At 32.3% G+C, this 16878-nt stretch overlaps 1 protein-coding gene across 1 annotated transcript; it reads right to left on the reverse strand.

Moving 5' to 3' along the window:
• Window positions 1-1140: 1140 nt before the first annotated feature.
• LOC130443605 (uncharacterized) lies at window positions 1141-12089 on the reverse strand. The gene is made up of 3 exons (XM_056778408.1): window positions 12074-12089; window positions 11432-11638; window positions 1141-1265 (listed from the first exon to the last, which is right to left on the reverse strand). Exons 1-3 carry the CDS (start codon window positions 12087-12089, stop codon window positions 1141-1143), a joined length of 348 nt encoding a protein of 115 aa, XP_056634386.1.
• Between the last annotated feature and the right edge of the window lie 4789 nt (window positions 12090-16878).

Consider the following 16878-nt stretch of genomic DNA (forward strand, 5'->3'; position numbering starts at 1 on the left):
ACATTATCTCTGAACTCACATTTTTTATGTTTATTGACGTGATATAATGGCACATGGTTCTAAAAAAGGTTCCCCTCAGCTTATAATAGTCTCTTCAAAGAATGCGGTGTCGTGAACGGCACATTTATCGTCGATAATTATTTGGCAAACATGACCGTTTTCCAAAATATTATTCTTGTAATGTACTTCACATTCTTCTTTTTCTGAAGTGATGTGTAGTCCGCCATTCTTATCACACATGGCGTGATGTCAGAGCTCCAACGTATCACGATCTGATACCTGTGGAAAGCATAAGGTATTTGAAAACAAATTGTTGTTTGGTATTCAGATAGAAAACGAATACATCAATGTTTATATTGTATGAAGTGAAAATATTATCTACTTCAAATGTTTGAATTGAGTAATCTTTTGATTTCAACCATTTACTCTATACAAAAGAAACTGGGTTGAAAACATAACACAAAAAACAAAAATACTATCTGAGATCGAAATAATTTTGGAATGTGATTGATAAATAGATAAAATTAAAAGGAAAAACAAGAGAACAGATATTATAAGATCCATAAATTATGGGAAATTAGAGGCGTAATGATCTCATCCAGTCAAGAGCAAATGGAAATAAGAGCGAATAATTTGAGCTCAGAAAAAAATAGAAGTTGAGCGGATAACGAAACATGGAGTAGTAAAAGTGTAGGTAGTCTGTATATTCGTAGAAAAAAAAATAGATATTTGAAACAGATATTTACTTGAATGATGGAAATGATACCAGAAAATTTGTGGAAGAAGTTTATAGATAAAATATAGAGGGAATATCACAAATAACTTGATATATCTACAAAATTGATGAGAGCTAGATAGTAAACCTGAGTATCAGACCTTATTAGTGAGAGGAAAGATAAAAAGATGAAATATGAATAATGATTGAAAATAAAACATAGATAGGAAAATAGATAGGAATAAGAGCCAATTGAGAAAAACGTAACACTAAATACTCACCTCCACCAAGGGCCAATTACTTTCGGGGCTCAATTGCCTTGGTGTTGTCGGAGACTGTGGCGACTCTGGCGAAGGCGATGTTGAAGAGGATGATTCGTTTCTTGGAAGAACGGCTAGCGGCTTCAATGCCGGCTTTAGCTTGGGTCAAGCGACCGTTATTACTTGACCTTCAGGCTCGGGCGACCAGCAATTGTCTGATAACCAGCAGCCAATCACTACTGTAGCTAACCCAATCAGAAGAGCCAACATAATGTATACTTCTGCATTTCCTATAATACTTATGAATTTAATTGAACAGACAAGCACATTGTTTGAAAATGGATCATTAAAAAAATAATATATAGGTCTAGGATGCATATAAAATATTTGAAATTCTTCCTCTTTATTAGTGACATGCTCTGGTATAATGTTCTTAAATTTCCAGAAAAAGTGATCAAACGCTTCAGGATATAACAATTGTTATACAAGATTTCCAGAAATTATTATTGTTGTAAAGTCACTGAAATAGTGCTTCAGGTCCTCTTATGCATCCTTCAATTTTTGCAAGATGGTATTACATAACATTCGTAATTTTATCAATGCCTATATCATCCTTCAAGTATCTGTTTCACTCCATCTATCTGTTACTCACATCTTGACATTACCTACCTTCTAATTTTTCTAATTCTTCTAATTGCCTCGCTTCGCAGTCTGACCGTAGATGTCTTCGTGGTAATTATTCATCTGTATAGTCTCTAGAAGCTCTCTTATTTGACGTGTCTGATCTTGTTTCAGTTAGGAACATCATAATCGGCTTTATTATTGCTTCATTAATTTTTGCTTTATCTGCTGTTGTTAGTTTCTTGAATCTCAACTCCTACGTTATCATGTATCAACACTGACTGGATAATAGGATTGGAATTCAATAGTCATTTGCATCCAGCTTGAAATTTGTCCGTATCACATTAAGTGATTCGACTGCCTGATTGATAGCTTACAAACGCTCTATCTGATCATTATCTCATGATGATATTGAAACGAAATGTAAATTTTTGTTTCTTATCCTTAATCCCACTAGTACGGATTTGGTAGGATTATATTTTAACGAAATATCTTGCATAAAATATATACATGGAAACGAATCGTTTAGCTCAAGTTTCCTCTTATATATCATATGATTAATTCAATTCCTCGATTCCTGCCGTACCGCCACATTTACTTCTACAGTCATCCTCCATATTTTACCCAATGAACATTCTTCGTACGTCTACTCAAACCTGTAGATTTTTTTCAAATCTTATTGTTAATTACAAGTGGCATTAGCTCAAACGCCTGTTTATCTTTCTCCATCACCTGAATGATATGTTAATTCAGATATATCTTCACGATAAATATTATAAAGAATGGTATATCACTTTTTTCAAGATTAAAGTAATAAATTTTCCTCAACCGAAACAATTAATTCAATTTTCTTCCTCGATTCAAAGTGTAACGTGCTAATCAATACTAATATTCAACAGATTTATCTTTTTCATTCAACAGAAATGAAAAAAGGCTTACCCTATCAAGGTTCGACGTAAAAGATTAGTGTTGATGTATAGCAGTGATTACTCTTAATTTTCTGTTGTCTCAGCTGCTCGTTATCGTTCCGGAACAAAAGCGCAATTACGAAAATGAGTATTATGACGGTTTTGAAGAGCTTTTACTTGAGTAAATGTTTACTAGGAAACAAGATGATGGAGTATCATTTTTTTTATCGATAATATGCTTTTAATCATCTACTTAGAAGTTAATACATTTGGCAATTGGCAGAATTTCAGTTATTTTGAATATTTTGATTGTATTGTATGCAATTTTAAAACTTCTAGGTTGTTTCTTTGCAATTTTAAAACTTTCTTGTAACATTTATACGTACATAATTAAAATTATAATCGATAAAAGTGGAAAACTTTTGATAAAATTGAGGAAATATCTGACATTTTTTCATAACAAAATACATTATAATAATTGAACGATTTCAAAGTTTCAAGTATTATTCGAGAAATATTTTTTTACAGGCAATTACACTGTAACAGCGCCTTTTCCATTTTGAGAATAATATTTTCACTATAATAGAGAGAACTCATTCATTTTCAGAAATATTCACTCATCTACTAATGGCTTTCGAAATTTGTCTTGGAAGAATTACAAGTGCAGAGAGTCTGGAGTTTCTATTCTTGACAACTTACAATAAAGCGATGAAAAAAATTCACTAATGATATCTGCCTTTCTAAATCTCCAAATTTGTTTGGAGCCATTGTGATAGAAATAAGGGTAGAAATGGATAAAAGACTGGTCGTTAGCGGATAATAGGTTTTGGTTTGAATTTTAGTATAAATCTCAAAGGTGATAACCAGAGGATAAAAGATTCCAAGCTCAATAAGGCTTTCCATTCATAATACAACGTATAATCAAAAAATACGATCAATTTATTTTTATATTAGCAACTAATTACGCTATTTTAATAATCGTCTTCTTACAGATCCGATTTTATTGCCAAAATTGTTACTGGAAATGAATGTTTAATTCATGGCACTAGAAGTGGTACAAAATTCTTAATTGAAAAACAAGTAATTCATAGCCCCCTAAATAAGTCGGTCAATCAAAATTGGACATTGTTTTCTACGTTTCTGAAGCATAGTGCGGTTCGAGTTCATTTCAAAGGAAACAATTGGAAACTTGGACAGACCAGGGTAGAAGCCTTTTGAAATAATGAACAGTGAAAAAAATAATAGTAGGATGGAACCCGTTGAAAAAGGAAAAGAATATAATGAATATTAAGGGAAAGAAAATTTACGTGTTATCTTGAGTCAAGAAGTGAAAGGAATAAGCTTTCAAGAGTAAAAACCGGTTTATAACGATTTCCAGAAAAACTAAAAGATTTAGAAAAAAGTTAAATAGCAAAGTTGAACGTAATAAGAATATCTACAGCTTTGGTATTCACACATTATTCACATAATCTCAAAATTTATGTAAAGACTTGAACTTTACCATATATTTTCATATGCAAAGAGTGATTAAGCAAGCAAAATTAGTCACTACAAACATTCAAAATTACTATTCCAGTATGAATGATTCCAGTTTTTCCTACAAAAAAATGTTCTGTCGTTCAAAACATTAAGTGAAACTAATAGTGTTAAATAGATTAATTAATACTATGATAAGTTTCCGAAACATCTTGTTTGGCTACAAAGTAATTTCGATTTTAGCATAAAATAAAACAATTTTTTTTTCAACAAAGAATAGTTTTCGATAAATTATATATTTTCCATTTTGCTCAATGACTCTCTAGCATCTTCCTCTCAGCTTTATGATTCCGCGCTCATAAAATTTCTGGTCTTTAACAGCAAAAAACTGAACCAGGTCATCGTCATTTGACCATTAAAAGAATTCTGTTAGCTTCGAAATAAATGGTAACCAGATGGTGCCAGATCAAAGCTGTATGGGGGGTGTGGCATCACTTCCCAGCCAAGCTCCAATAGTTTTCCACGAGTAGCCAAAAATGTGTGAGGCTTTGCATTATCATTGTCGAACACTAAACCTTTGCGATTTCACAATTCTGACCGTTTATCTTTGATTGCTTTATCCAGTTTCATTCACAGTAAACATCAGAATTGATCGTCTGGTGCCTTAGAAGAAGCTCAAAAAACAGAACACCTTTGCATTTCCACCAAACTGACCCCATGACCTTTTTTGTTGTTATTCAGCTTTCGACGTGGATTGTGCTGGTTCATCGTGTTTGCTCCATGATTGTTTTCGAACTTTGTTTCTGTACAGAACCCATTTTTCATCACTAGTGATGATTATTTTTAAGGAAGATTTTATTTCGTTCTTTAAATTCGTGAGGTACCCAAATATCAAGCTTTTTTACTAGCAGACGACATTTTAAGTGTTTTTCAATTATTGTGTGGGATACATGTAGTGTCTCCGCAATCTCTCGAATAGTTATATGACGATCCTCTTTAATTGTTACTTCGATTTGGTCATCATCAACAGTAGGCCGATCAAAACGTTGCTTATCTTTGAAGAAAAAATCTCCAGAACGGAATTTTTTATACCAATTTTGACATGTGCGTTCTGTTAAGCAATCAGCACCATAAACTTCACATATTTCTTAGTGAGCCGCAGCAGCTTTCTTTTCTTTACGGAATTTAAAACTAACCCACAACTAATAGCTTTAATAAAAATCACGCACCTCTTGCTTCTTAAGTTACTTCAATGTGACCAGTATCACGTGACAAACGGCAAAGTACAGCACTAACCTAAGTTATTAGAAAAATAAAGGAAGGCTCTCTATCGGTAAAATGAAAAAAATAACTTGAAATGTATGACACTTAATTCATATTGCTATTGATTCATAATTTCTAAATATTTATAAAATATCATTCAGCTCATCACCTGCATTTTAATATGTTAAACGATAAAGCTATGGTGCCAGATATGAGTAACAAATTTATCATTATAGATCTTTGAAACGGAAAATATACAACTGTGTTCACAACTGATATATGAATTTGTAAGTGGCACGAAATTGTCAATAGCATCATTCATCTACATTATTCTTGCTTCTATGAATTTGGGTCTAATATGTTACCTTGCTTGAATAAGTCATTAACACAACGCCGATACGATTCTGTTTATATTCTCCTTTTGTTCCAACAAATAATTATTACAACTACTATAGATCCATTGTATTAGTATGATGACTTTGAATATGTGCGCTTTCGATATTCACTATCTTGAGAAACTCATTTGTTAACTTTAAAATATAGAAGATAAGGTCTGCTATGAAATTTACACATCACATACTAAGGGATGAATATGTGGAAACTACTTCAGATTATAACCATGTAGTATCTAAATAATTATTAGGAATCTTTTCAAAAGTAATGATATATGTCAAAGGTTCAAATTAGATTCAGAAATAGATTTGCATTATTCAACTATAATTTATTTCTTCTCATTTCATCAGTTTAAGTTTTGAGCAGCTTATTACGTTTTTTGTTTAGTATGTATTTTGGTAAATTTTTTTGATGAATGACCTACTACAGTCATATCACAGCTTTATGTCTTTCTCCAGACCATTTCCATAGTGCTTAGTTCAGTTTATATCAGATTGATTGAATAATTTATAGGGATGTAATTTATTAATAATTCGATCAAGTTTACAGAAGAATGAAGTATACAAGGTGGACTATAGTATGCAAGGTTGATGTTTATGTAGTCTTCAGCATTATTCATAAAAATAAGTTTCATCCTAATGAAGTAACCAGAGTTATCTAAAGATAGTCCTGATAACAGAATGGACGTTGTGAAACCATAAACCATAAAGAATTTTCCGATTGAGCCACGTTTATATGGAATGGTACAGTTGATTGACTCGATTGTAGATATTGTGTGCGTAAGTGGTACTAATCCTAGAGGCATGTAGGAATATATAGGACAAAAGCATTAAAATAGAGTGCTCAAGCAAGTTTTATCATCATTATTGTTTTTAAATCACATTTGGTTGAAAGAAACTTATACGGAAGTATTTAGAATCGTTGAGCGTAGTTAAAGCAATAAAAAATGTAGCTGGTAACAACTTTAATAACATTTTTTTTCTGAAAAATGTTTCACAATGTTTAAAGAAGAACTATAGCAAATTGAAGATTATCATCGAGTCCAATAACCAAGCAGCCATTAAAGCTCTAATATCATAAAATGCCAACTCATTGCGGGAGCAGCCAAGCTCTTCATGAAACCTGCAACCTGTGGTGTCAGCTACATAATAAACTAAAAAGCATTGGAAAAGAAAGTAGGTAGGAACAAAACCAATTGTTGGAACAGACTACTGTTGTTGAAACAGGCAAATACTTTCCGAAAAACTACAACCAGAGAAGATCTGCTGAATACAACGGCCAAAATGGGAGCAACTTATAAAAACAAACAAGAGTCATATCGGTACATCTGAAGATGCTAGAATTAGCAGATAATGCGGCGAGCAGATTTTGTTGCACAAAGGTCGAAACTTCACATTCTCACGAAGTGTGAAATACTACGGAACTCCAGAGCATACACCTGGGGATAAAGAAGACGAAGATGTCTGGTAGCTACAGCCATCCCACGTTCTGGATTTACCTAAAAAAGTGGGATTTACCGATCAGCTGAAGCTACAGCGTTCCCCAATATCGCAGCAAGAAAGGGAAACACAATAAATTCTCTGGGTCACAGTGTATATGATACCCTAATATCTACATACGTACATACATTGATGATGTGTACGTTGTATACCGTCATTCAAGACCGTAACATTCAGGACCGCTGAATTCAAACATAGCCGTTTTAGTTGTTCTGATGAAGAGCTTTGGAGCGGAAAATTCACGAATTGTACATCTAATTGGTCGACCTCTCATCGTATTAATCAAATCTGACTCCCAGAAATTTTTTTATATTCACTAACATCGCAGTTTCACATGCAGAGAGAGTTTTTTCAGATGAGGACCTTATTGTAAACTTCAACGCCTATTTTGAGTTGAAATACGGCAAATATTAATTGGAAAAGTTAATTTGATTTGATTTGAACACGAGTTGAATAATATGGAGCAAATTTTTATTATATTTTTGTTTGCAAGTAAATCGAAATATTAGCTATTAACGTTAATTTTGAATACCCTATATAGTTCATATCAAATAATATAAATAATATGCTTTGTTGCATACCTAAATTAATCTTATATAGAATCTTAATTTTCTTTTAAGATACCACAGATATTTGCAATTCAAATTACTTGTCTCTATTATAGATTATCACAGGTGGGTTAATCCCGAGGGTGGTTCGATCTCATTTTATCTGCATGATGTCCCATAGATCCTCTTCGCCAATTTTCATTCATAAGCCAACACCCTTTAAATATTCACTCACCCGCGAAACCTCGAGCCACACTTGTCGGTTGTGATTAGTATTTCCTTAAGTGAACAATATTAATTAATATTTATAACCAACGAACTAACGGGAAAAGCTCTGATTTATTTATTAACAAATGATTTCATTCTTATCTAGTCATAAATTTTCCCTCATTTCCATTGTCTTGTCTAAGAATAATGTTCCACGGTCTCCATTTCTCTTGATTCTTCTTAATCAGAATCTTCTGTTTCGGATTCACATTTTTACAATTTCAACGTTATTTATTTTGAAATTTATTATTGATGACATTTTCTTTCACATTAGATGGAAATGAAACAGTGGAGATGATTCCATCGGGATATTTATGGAGCTCTTGTTTCAAGTTGCAAGACTTGCTGTTTTAACTTGTCACTACGTTTATTTACATATAACACTAAAGATTATCATTATTCATTTTCGTCGAAGCAGATATGGAATTGTAGTGAATAATTAACTTTGCTATATATCAAAGGGAGTAAACAACAATTTATTAATTGACCTGCATACTTTTATTTCAATTAAAGGGAGTTTATGCTTAAACGACATATTGATTGCTCATTATGGAATTCTGATGATTTGAATTGAGATTACGAAAACAAATTGTAGAAATAAATCGAGTTGAAGTATTGCTTTCCATATTCAGCTTTTACATCATTCGGTGAAAGAGGAAAGTACAATTTGCAGAAGAGCTTTTTTGATAGGATTAGGTATGTACCAACTGATGGCTGATGGAAAACGAAATGTACCTGATAAACACAAAGTAGGATAAAAAATGTTAGATAGGATGGAGAAATGTTTGGGAGAAACTAAAAACGAGAAAATGTGGCTTTATCCCTAATGCTTTCGCAGTTATTTCAGGAAGCAAGAAATCTTGAAAGTGTTAGGTATAATATATTAGAAGAGAAGGACGATAACGGATGATATTTTTTGTGATAAATTAGGTTATATTATTATTAGTAGCTAGATTCGAACTCTGACCTTTCTTGAGCTATTTAGCTTGAGCTTCCAATAATACAGTGTTTGTTATCGGTTTTATAGAATACATAGGGTGCTTCATGAATAATGTCAGTCTCCAAAAATCAATTCGTTTATTAAATAATTATAAAAAAAGCCTTGTCGCACTACACGTGATTGAAATTTTATCACACACAAGAATTTCGATATGAATATGAATAAAAAGTAATCTGACAGTACAACATCCGGACTAAATGCTGGATGTGATAGGAGTTCAATAACACCAAGTTCTTCGACTTATTTCGCTTCGCATGTAGTTTAGCAATATCGTATTCTACGAGAAATCGATTTTGGTTAATAAATCAGGATGTTTTTCTGATAAAATCTTATACACTCCCATGCTGGAAACCTCGACATTTACAGTTTGACCCCTTCATAGTTCCACTAGGCACACAAAAAACTTTGCAACGGGTTCTAGTAGTTGTCCTTTGTCTGTTTGGATAAATCCATTCCTCAGCGCCCGTAGCAATACGAGAAAAATCATCTTTCGTCATGGCAAAGAGCTGTTGACACACCGTGAAGCCTGTCCTCTAGATTTTTTCAATAGATTCTAAAATTTAATGGACACGCTGGGTACAAATGTCAAAGAAATAAAGCTTTTGATAAGTAACTATAACTTATTTATAGTCACTTATAGAAGTTTTTTTAAAATAAATTTCTTTGTTTATACAACATAGGTGTTAATAAATTAATATGTTAAGAATTAGATAGTTCAGTAATTACTCTTAGTGTATAGTTTAGTGAATAGTGATGAGTTAATTGTGAGCAGATAAATAAATTAAGTTAGTAAGTCAGATACACCATGTGTATAAATTCCCTCCATTCTAGTATATTATTTTTAAGAGAAACGCAAAGGAAAAACATATAATAATAATAATAATGTATTGGAAAAAAAACATTAATATTCAAGACTTCAAAATTAACTGGTATCTAACAAATCTTTGGAACACCTATTGGCTCTTCAATACCTTCTGTACAATGAATTATATTTTGGATTTTGTTATATTTGTTCCACCCCACAAGTTCATTCTCCATTAGAAAGTATGTAGATAATATAATTTTATTCCCCCATGTGATGAAATTATATAAATACTTTACTGTAGAAATGCACTTTATTATGCAACATGAGACGAAGCTTCCAGTTTTGTGATAATACATATAATACAGCAGAGTAGGCCTTATAGGCCCAGTGCTTGCAATGTCTCTGCTCCTTTTGTTCACGGCTGTATCTAGCATCTATCCATTTTCTATTTGGACGTCCTCTTCTTCTTTTTGCACCTTCTCCACTTGACCTGTTTTCTTCTAGCTATAACCCCCAACCAACGCAGTCATTTGGCCTTTTGGCCTGACCATATAACCTCTTAATATCTATATTCGTTCTTCTTCTCAATTTATCTTGTTAATCTCGTATCCCTCCTAAATTTTTCTTAAAACTCCCCATCAACTGTCCCATGCATTTAACCTGTTTTCCTCTAGGTTGTATGGCTACCCTGTGAATTCTTATCTTCGCTACCCTTGAAATATTTTTTAACTTTGATAGGTTACCGCCACTCCAAGGTATTCAAACTCTCTTACTTCATCGAATCGGAACTCTTTTCTTTGCTCTGTTGTGATTTTTGATGGGTTGTCACTTAAAAAGTCGTTACTCATTTCAATATACTTGTCTTTATGTTCATGGACACGTAAGCCTTATCTTTTTACGGTCTTTTCAAATGGTGAAAACATTTTCTGTAGTTCCTGTTGTGTTTTGGTTATGAACACTACGTCATCTGCATGTCCCTGTTTTGTTTTGAGCCTCCTTTTGTTTCAAATTTTTCGGATAAGCTTCCTTCTATGGTTACTTTGTTTTCAGTTTTGTTTAGTATCGTTTTCGGCAATCGTATTAATTTCTGTATTCGTATTCCGAGTTTTACTAGAGCTTGATACAAATGTTTTCTTAATATTGAATCATATGCCCGTTTGAAATCAATAAATAATAGCTTCAAATTCAGTTCCTGCTCATAGTTATCATTCTGTATTGTTTTTAACACAAAAATTTTGATCGCTAGTTGATCTTTCTTTTTAAAATCTGTTTCGTATGATTCTTGCTAGCACTTTATACACAGCATTCAGTAAAGTAATGCCCCTATAATAACCGCAGTCAGCCTTATGTCTTTCCTTCTTGTGATAATATATCTTAAAATAGATGCTTCCTTTTTTATACTTTTTCACCATATATAAAATAATTTATTACTAAACTTTCCCAAATATTTAATTATCATAATAACATTTTACAAGACCTATTGTGTCTTGTATGTCATTATTGATAAAAAATCCGAAAGAATTGTTGTTTGTTCTTAATACGAATTTAATTACATATTCGATCTCTATCCCGTCACAATATTTCAGAAATCTGAATTTTTTTTTTATTCTCAATTTTCCTCACTATATTCTACAAAAATACGGAAACAAACAAACAAATGATAATATATTATTTACCTAGCTGCTTTCTGATACCATTGCCCATTTTGCTTCTCCAAAGACTGTTGATTAATGTAGGATCTGCTCTCCTCCATTCCCTCCATCCGGATAATGTTCTTCGCACTCCACCAACTCCGCCTGTTGGAAACGGACTTGGTGTACTTTGCGGAATACCGGCCTGAGGGGCACCGTGCTGAGCACTTTGGGGAGCTGGATATTCGGTTGCTGGAAAAATATTTATTTTTAAGCATATTCGAATATATATCGGGCGAGTAAAGTTATGGTCAACACAATAATCACTAAAGCAAACTGAGCAGAAATTATTCTAGAATCGATCTTATTGAATACTGCCAAAACAACACTAATAGTAAAATGAAAGTAATTTAAGTAATCTGTGAACTTCCAGGATCTCTATTTGGGAATGTTCTACCGCTTGAAAGTACTGTATACACCATGTTCTTAGAAATAAATGTAATTGTGGTGTTTAATAATTTTTGTGAACCATAAATGAAAAAAAAAGTTGAGTTTATTTAATGTCTGGAATATTTAGAAACACCTAATTCATTTTGTCTACAGTGCATACAGTAACGGTCAAAGAATTGGTCAATGCACTATAGTTTGGACGTCAAAAAAGAATGCGAAAAAACAAATGGTACTTACCGTTTTCCAATAACATTATTTTTATATTTCGTACTAAAAGAGTATACCCGAGTCGACGAGGGAAGATTCAATTGAAAATTATTTTCAGAAAATCAATGAGTTCGAGCGAAAAGCTTGTGCTGTTTATAAAATCTACATCGAAAACAAATGTTGGGTTGGCGATTTAGCGTGATATAACAAATCAAGCTTTATTTTGTATAACCTGTCGATATCTGCATTTCTGGCTTTGTCAAATTTCTTTAATTTGTGTAGTATTAATTCCTCCCTTGGGCCGACCCTGTCCAATGTCTTTCACATTTTTTTATAAATGGCATAACCCGTTTGATGTTTAGTTGCATATAATTTTTTAATGGCAGGCGATATATTCACAGTATTTCTAGGAAAGCCTATTTATCAAGTTTTTTTGTTTCTAGTTATCAAAAATGAATTCCAGGATCAATCCACCTATAAGGAATATAGGTTTTATATATTGGATAATTAACCTTTTAATGGAGGATTTTTTTTGTTGTTACACACATTAATTAAATGCTATTCTAATTAGAGTTGTGAGCAAACTTGAATTGAAAACAGTCCAAATGGTTTTCAATTCGTCGCTTCATTGAAACAATTTGGAGTAGATTCAAATGTTTTCATATTTCACAAGCTCACCGTATAACAGATTTAATTTGTCGATAATACATGAATAACCATAACTTGTGCTTCATACAAAGCATAGTATTATCACATTCTGATTTGCAGATCTAACAACTGCCAGTACAATTTAAATTAGTATCCGTACGGATTAAAATAATGCATTATGTTGGTTATCGTGGTCTGATAAGATTTAATCCTTTATTATTGATAGTTGCATCATATAATCAATTCCACAGGCCTCATAGGCCAAAGGCTTGGAATTGCTTTACTGCTTTCCTTTATCTATTTTTGTTCATGGCTGCTTCACGACAGTTCTTTTTTCCTTTTCTTACTAAATCTTCTCTACATGATTCTTTCCATTTTCTCCGTAGACGCCCTCTTTTTCTTTTCGTTCCTTCTCCCCTTAACCAAGATCCTTTCAACCAACTGTCTTCGTCCATTCTGGCTAAATGTCCCATCCCATCCGACATATCCCATCTCACTTTGACCATACAGTACTTTGATCTCTGCGTTCGTTCTTCTTCTCCACTTCTTTTACTCTCGCACTCCTCCGAAAATCCTCTTTATTACCTTTTCTCCCATATGTTTATTTTGATTTCTTCTTTTTTATTCATGATCCAACACTCACTGCCATACTGCACCGTTGATAATATAACTGTCTGCGGCTGTTGAAATATCTTTTGATTTTAATAGTCTCTTTCTCACCTACTTCGTTTGTTACTGTATTCGTCTTCTTTTTCTCTGTTTTCTTTCTGTTTTAAATCACCCCCTGCGTTCGGATGCCACTACTTCTCAGGATCATTTCTAATACAAGTTGCATTATATGAATAGAAACTTATAATTTCATATACAAGCAATTTTTTTATTGACTATGGTTAACCACTGTTTCAAACCTCCAATATTTGTACGTCAAGTTTTCCAAGAATATATAGTTTGGTTTATGAAAATTAAAGGCGTTTTCAGTTCAAAACTTAGAGTTAATCCACGCTATGAGTTTATAAAGTAGTATGTTTTGCTATTTTTTATATTGAATATGCTATACATTAGTTTGACTTTTTCGTTCGAGTACATTATCGTTATCATACATTCAATATCTTGTTGTGAGTCTCAATTTTCTCGAGATATTTTTGGAGTGTAAGCCTTAAAGTACGAAACCCACAACTACGTTCAAGATAAAGTCCGCACACACTGGGCTACAAATTTCAAAATTAAATCAATCCAAGATTTAGTGAACCAAAAAATTCGTATATTGAATGAAATGAAATGAAAAAATATGTATTAAAGCTGGATTAAAATTGTATTCTAAGATGCATTCGAATGGTGTTTAAATGTAAACAGCCACCAAAAAAGTTACAATTTGTGGTTAATACAGCTCTTAAGGGCTAGTTATAGTTTCAATTTATGAATTGTTACTGCAATTTTTACTTATGAATGTCAAATGCCGACATTTTACATTTCACCTAATCTACTGAATATGAACTGTCCTAATTATTACCAATGGTACACCTAAGAAATTGATGCTTTCATCATCACTTTCTACACAAGTTCAAAAGTTTCGGTACGTTTAAAACTTTTGTTATGTAGAACTTCCAATATTTCATTGTTTTGTGGTTATCAAGTCGTTTTTCGCAACCCTTAGCAATATTTTCTATGTCTTCGACTGTTTTTATATGGACTTCCCAATCTAAATCTTTATTACTGACGTGTTGTCTCAGGGAATTAATAATTACTGTCTATTTTGTTGTTGTTTGCTGTCTAGATGTTGCTAGCAAAAAGTAGACACGTGTTACGATCATTACTAACAATGTTTTTATATATGCTGTGCTTGGAATTGCCCAATAAGGTATTTATAATTTCATTTCACTTATTTAGTATGGAGCAATAGTTTTTATGGGTTAGTTAGTTGTTATTTCCAAAATAGGACTTATATGTCCAATAATGTTGATTATTATGATATTATGTCCCATCAGTATTGAATAACGTATATTTCAAAAATTTTAGTTTTAGGATGGATAAATCTTTGTTTAGAATAGTAATTTAAAACTTGCGTTCGGCTGAACTAAAAAAATTGAGAATTTTGTATGGAAATATAATATTCCACAAGAAAATAAAACAATTGTAATATAATAGGGAAATCTTTATAAATAGATGCTGTGTTCAAATTAATTTCTAAAAGTTTATTTGTAAGGATTACCTAATGCAAGAAATTGTAGGAAGTACATCCAAAAGAAATTTTCCAAAAACATCGTGTGCTGGTTTCAAAAAAGAAGAGAGAACAAAGATCCATTGCCAAATGTACACAGTAGCGCCCTGCAATGATTATTTTACTAAGAATCTTTCTTATCAAATTATTTGTTGTTTCTGTCAAAATAAATAAGCAACTAATATTTTGTGCTATAAATATTACAAGAATTATTGAAAAAATTGTATTGAAAGGGTTAAAAAGAAAACGGGATGACATTGGGAAGTTTCAAGTTAGTAGGAAAGAGACAAAGTCTCGCTGATCGATAAATTTATAAAATTTCTAAAACCAATGAAAACGAATAAAATAGTGTACAATAGGAAATATGACAATTTCTGCTTCCTTATTATAAATGGTTAACCAACATACGTTTCATGTTATATTCGCGATCAATAGATATCGTTGTATATTACGTACTGAACGTAAACTGTCCAAAACACATGTTAAAACTTATAATACATTATTTATGTATCAGTAACTAAACCTTATCTTAAATGGCTCACAAACGATTATTAACTGTTCCCTATACGTACTTCCAATGTTCAAAACATTGGGGATTAATATCTCACCTCCGTTAAAATGTCATGTTTATATAATTGGAGCAGTCACTGAAATGACAAGATACTTACTCATGAGGATACAAAGGGTCAGTAAAAGTCCGGCAGTGCAGACCCAGCCCATTGCCACCTCTCATCAACTCTGGAGGGTGCATGTAACCATTGTAATGACGCAATAAACCTCTCCTTATACGCCCTAACGTACACTGCAAAAAACAATAATTAAAATTTTATATAAATTCAAATCAAATATGAAGCATTTATGAATATAATACAATTTCATTCTGTCAAATTATCACAAAATTTTCATCAGATTACTTTGACTTTGTTATATTCTCGAGTTCTAGAAATTTTCAGAATAATCCTATTAAATTAATCGGCTCTAACAAAAATATTAATGAGTTTGGTTTTTTTATTTACACAGTAAGTTCAATATTTTTTGGTCAGAACTAACTAAAAACAAATCATTGTAACACCTGATGATGACAATTGGAAGTGCTTTGCTTTAAATTTATTATTATTATTCTGTAGCCAAGGACAAAGGAAATAGAAATATGTGCAATATCTTCCCTTCTCTATCTTTCGTAACATTTGCTGTTGTTTCAGGAGGCTCTTCGTACACGCAATTATGTATTTATGGAACAATCAATTTTTGATAATCCTAATGATACTGCAGTCGGTTCTCTTCAGCCTATCAACCTTCCAAGAAAATTTTTCAAATGATCGTAATAATGTGTGTCAGTCATAGTGGCAAATGATTCTCAATCAAATCGAGATATGTAGCGCCATTGACGCGATCATCAAAGAAATGTAATGTGATTCTCGGTGATATCACTAATTCAAAGACTACCTCTATTTTGGCCATGACAAATTTCTTATTGAATAATCACATAAATTGGGCTTGTCCACTGTTTTATTTTGGTGAAAAGTGGCTCATATTTTTGCCGCGAAAGATACTTTTAGAGATCGTATAATCCAGAAGTTTGCTAGTTTCTATTTGAATAAATTTCGTATATTGTTTATTGGTTGGATTATTTTAAATCAATAAAATTATTTGTAGTACATAAAATGTCACGCTTTCTTCTTATATCATTTTGTTACAGAGTTAGAGAAATGGAGAAAGCTTAGATGTACATTTCCACTTCAAACAAACGTTTATCAAAATTATACAGGGTATCTCGCATGAGAACAGATGCAGAGCAGATGCGTATAGTAGAACCAAAAAGATGACGATTCTATTTCTTTCACTTGAAAATATAAATAATTTATACTTTATGAAACTGTTAAGGATACAAAGTCGTAATAAGTAAGAGGCGATCGAACCATTCTAGGGGTGAATTACGGGTGACCTAACCTCAAAATTTCACAATTGA

Source organism: Diorhabda sublineata, chromosome 1, assembly GCF_026230105.1.
Source record: "Diorhabda sublineata isolate icDioSubl1.1 chromosome 1, icDioSubl1.1, whole genome shotgun sequence".
Taxonomy (NCBI): Eukaryota; Metazoa; Arthropoda; class Insecta; order Coleoptera; family Chrysomelidae; genus Diorhabda; species Diorhabda sublineata.

Coding starts and splice junctions, on each gene's coding strand:
- LOC130443605 (XM_056778408.1), bottom strand. Junction 1,266..11,431: donor TGGTATCAGAAAGCAGCTAG/GTAAATAATATA, acceptor TAAGTATTATAG/GAAATGCAGAAGTATACATT.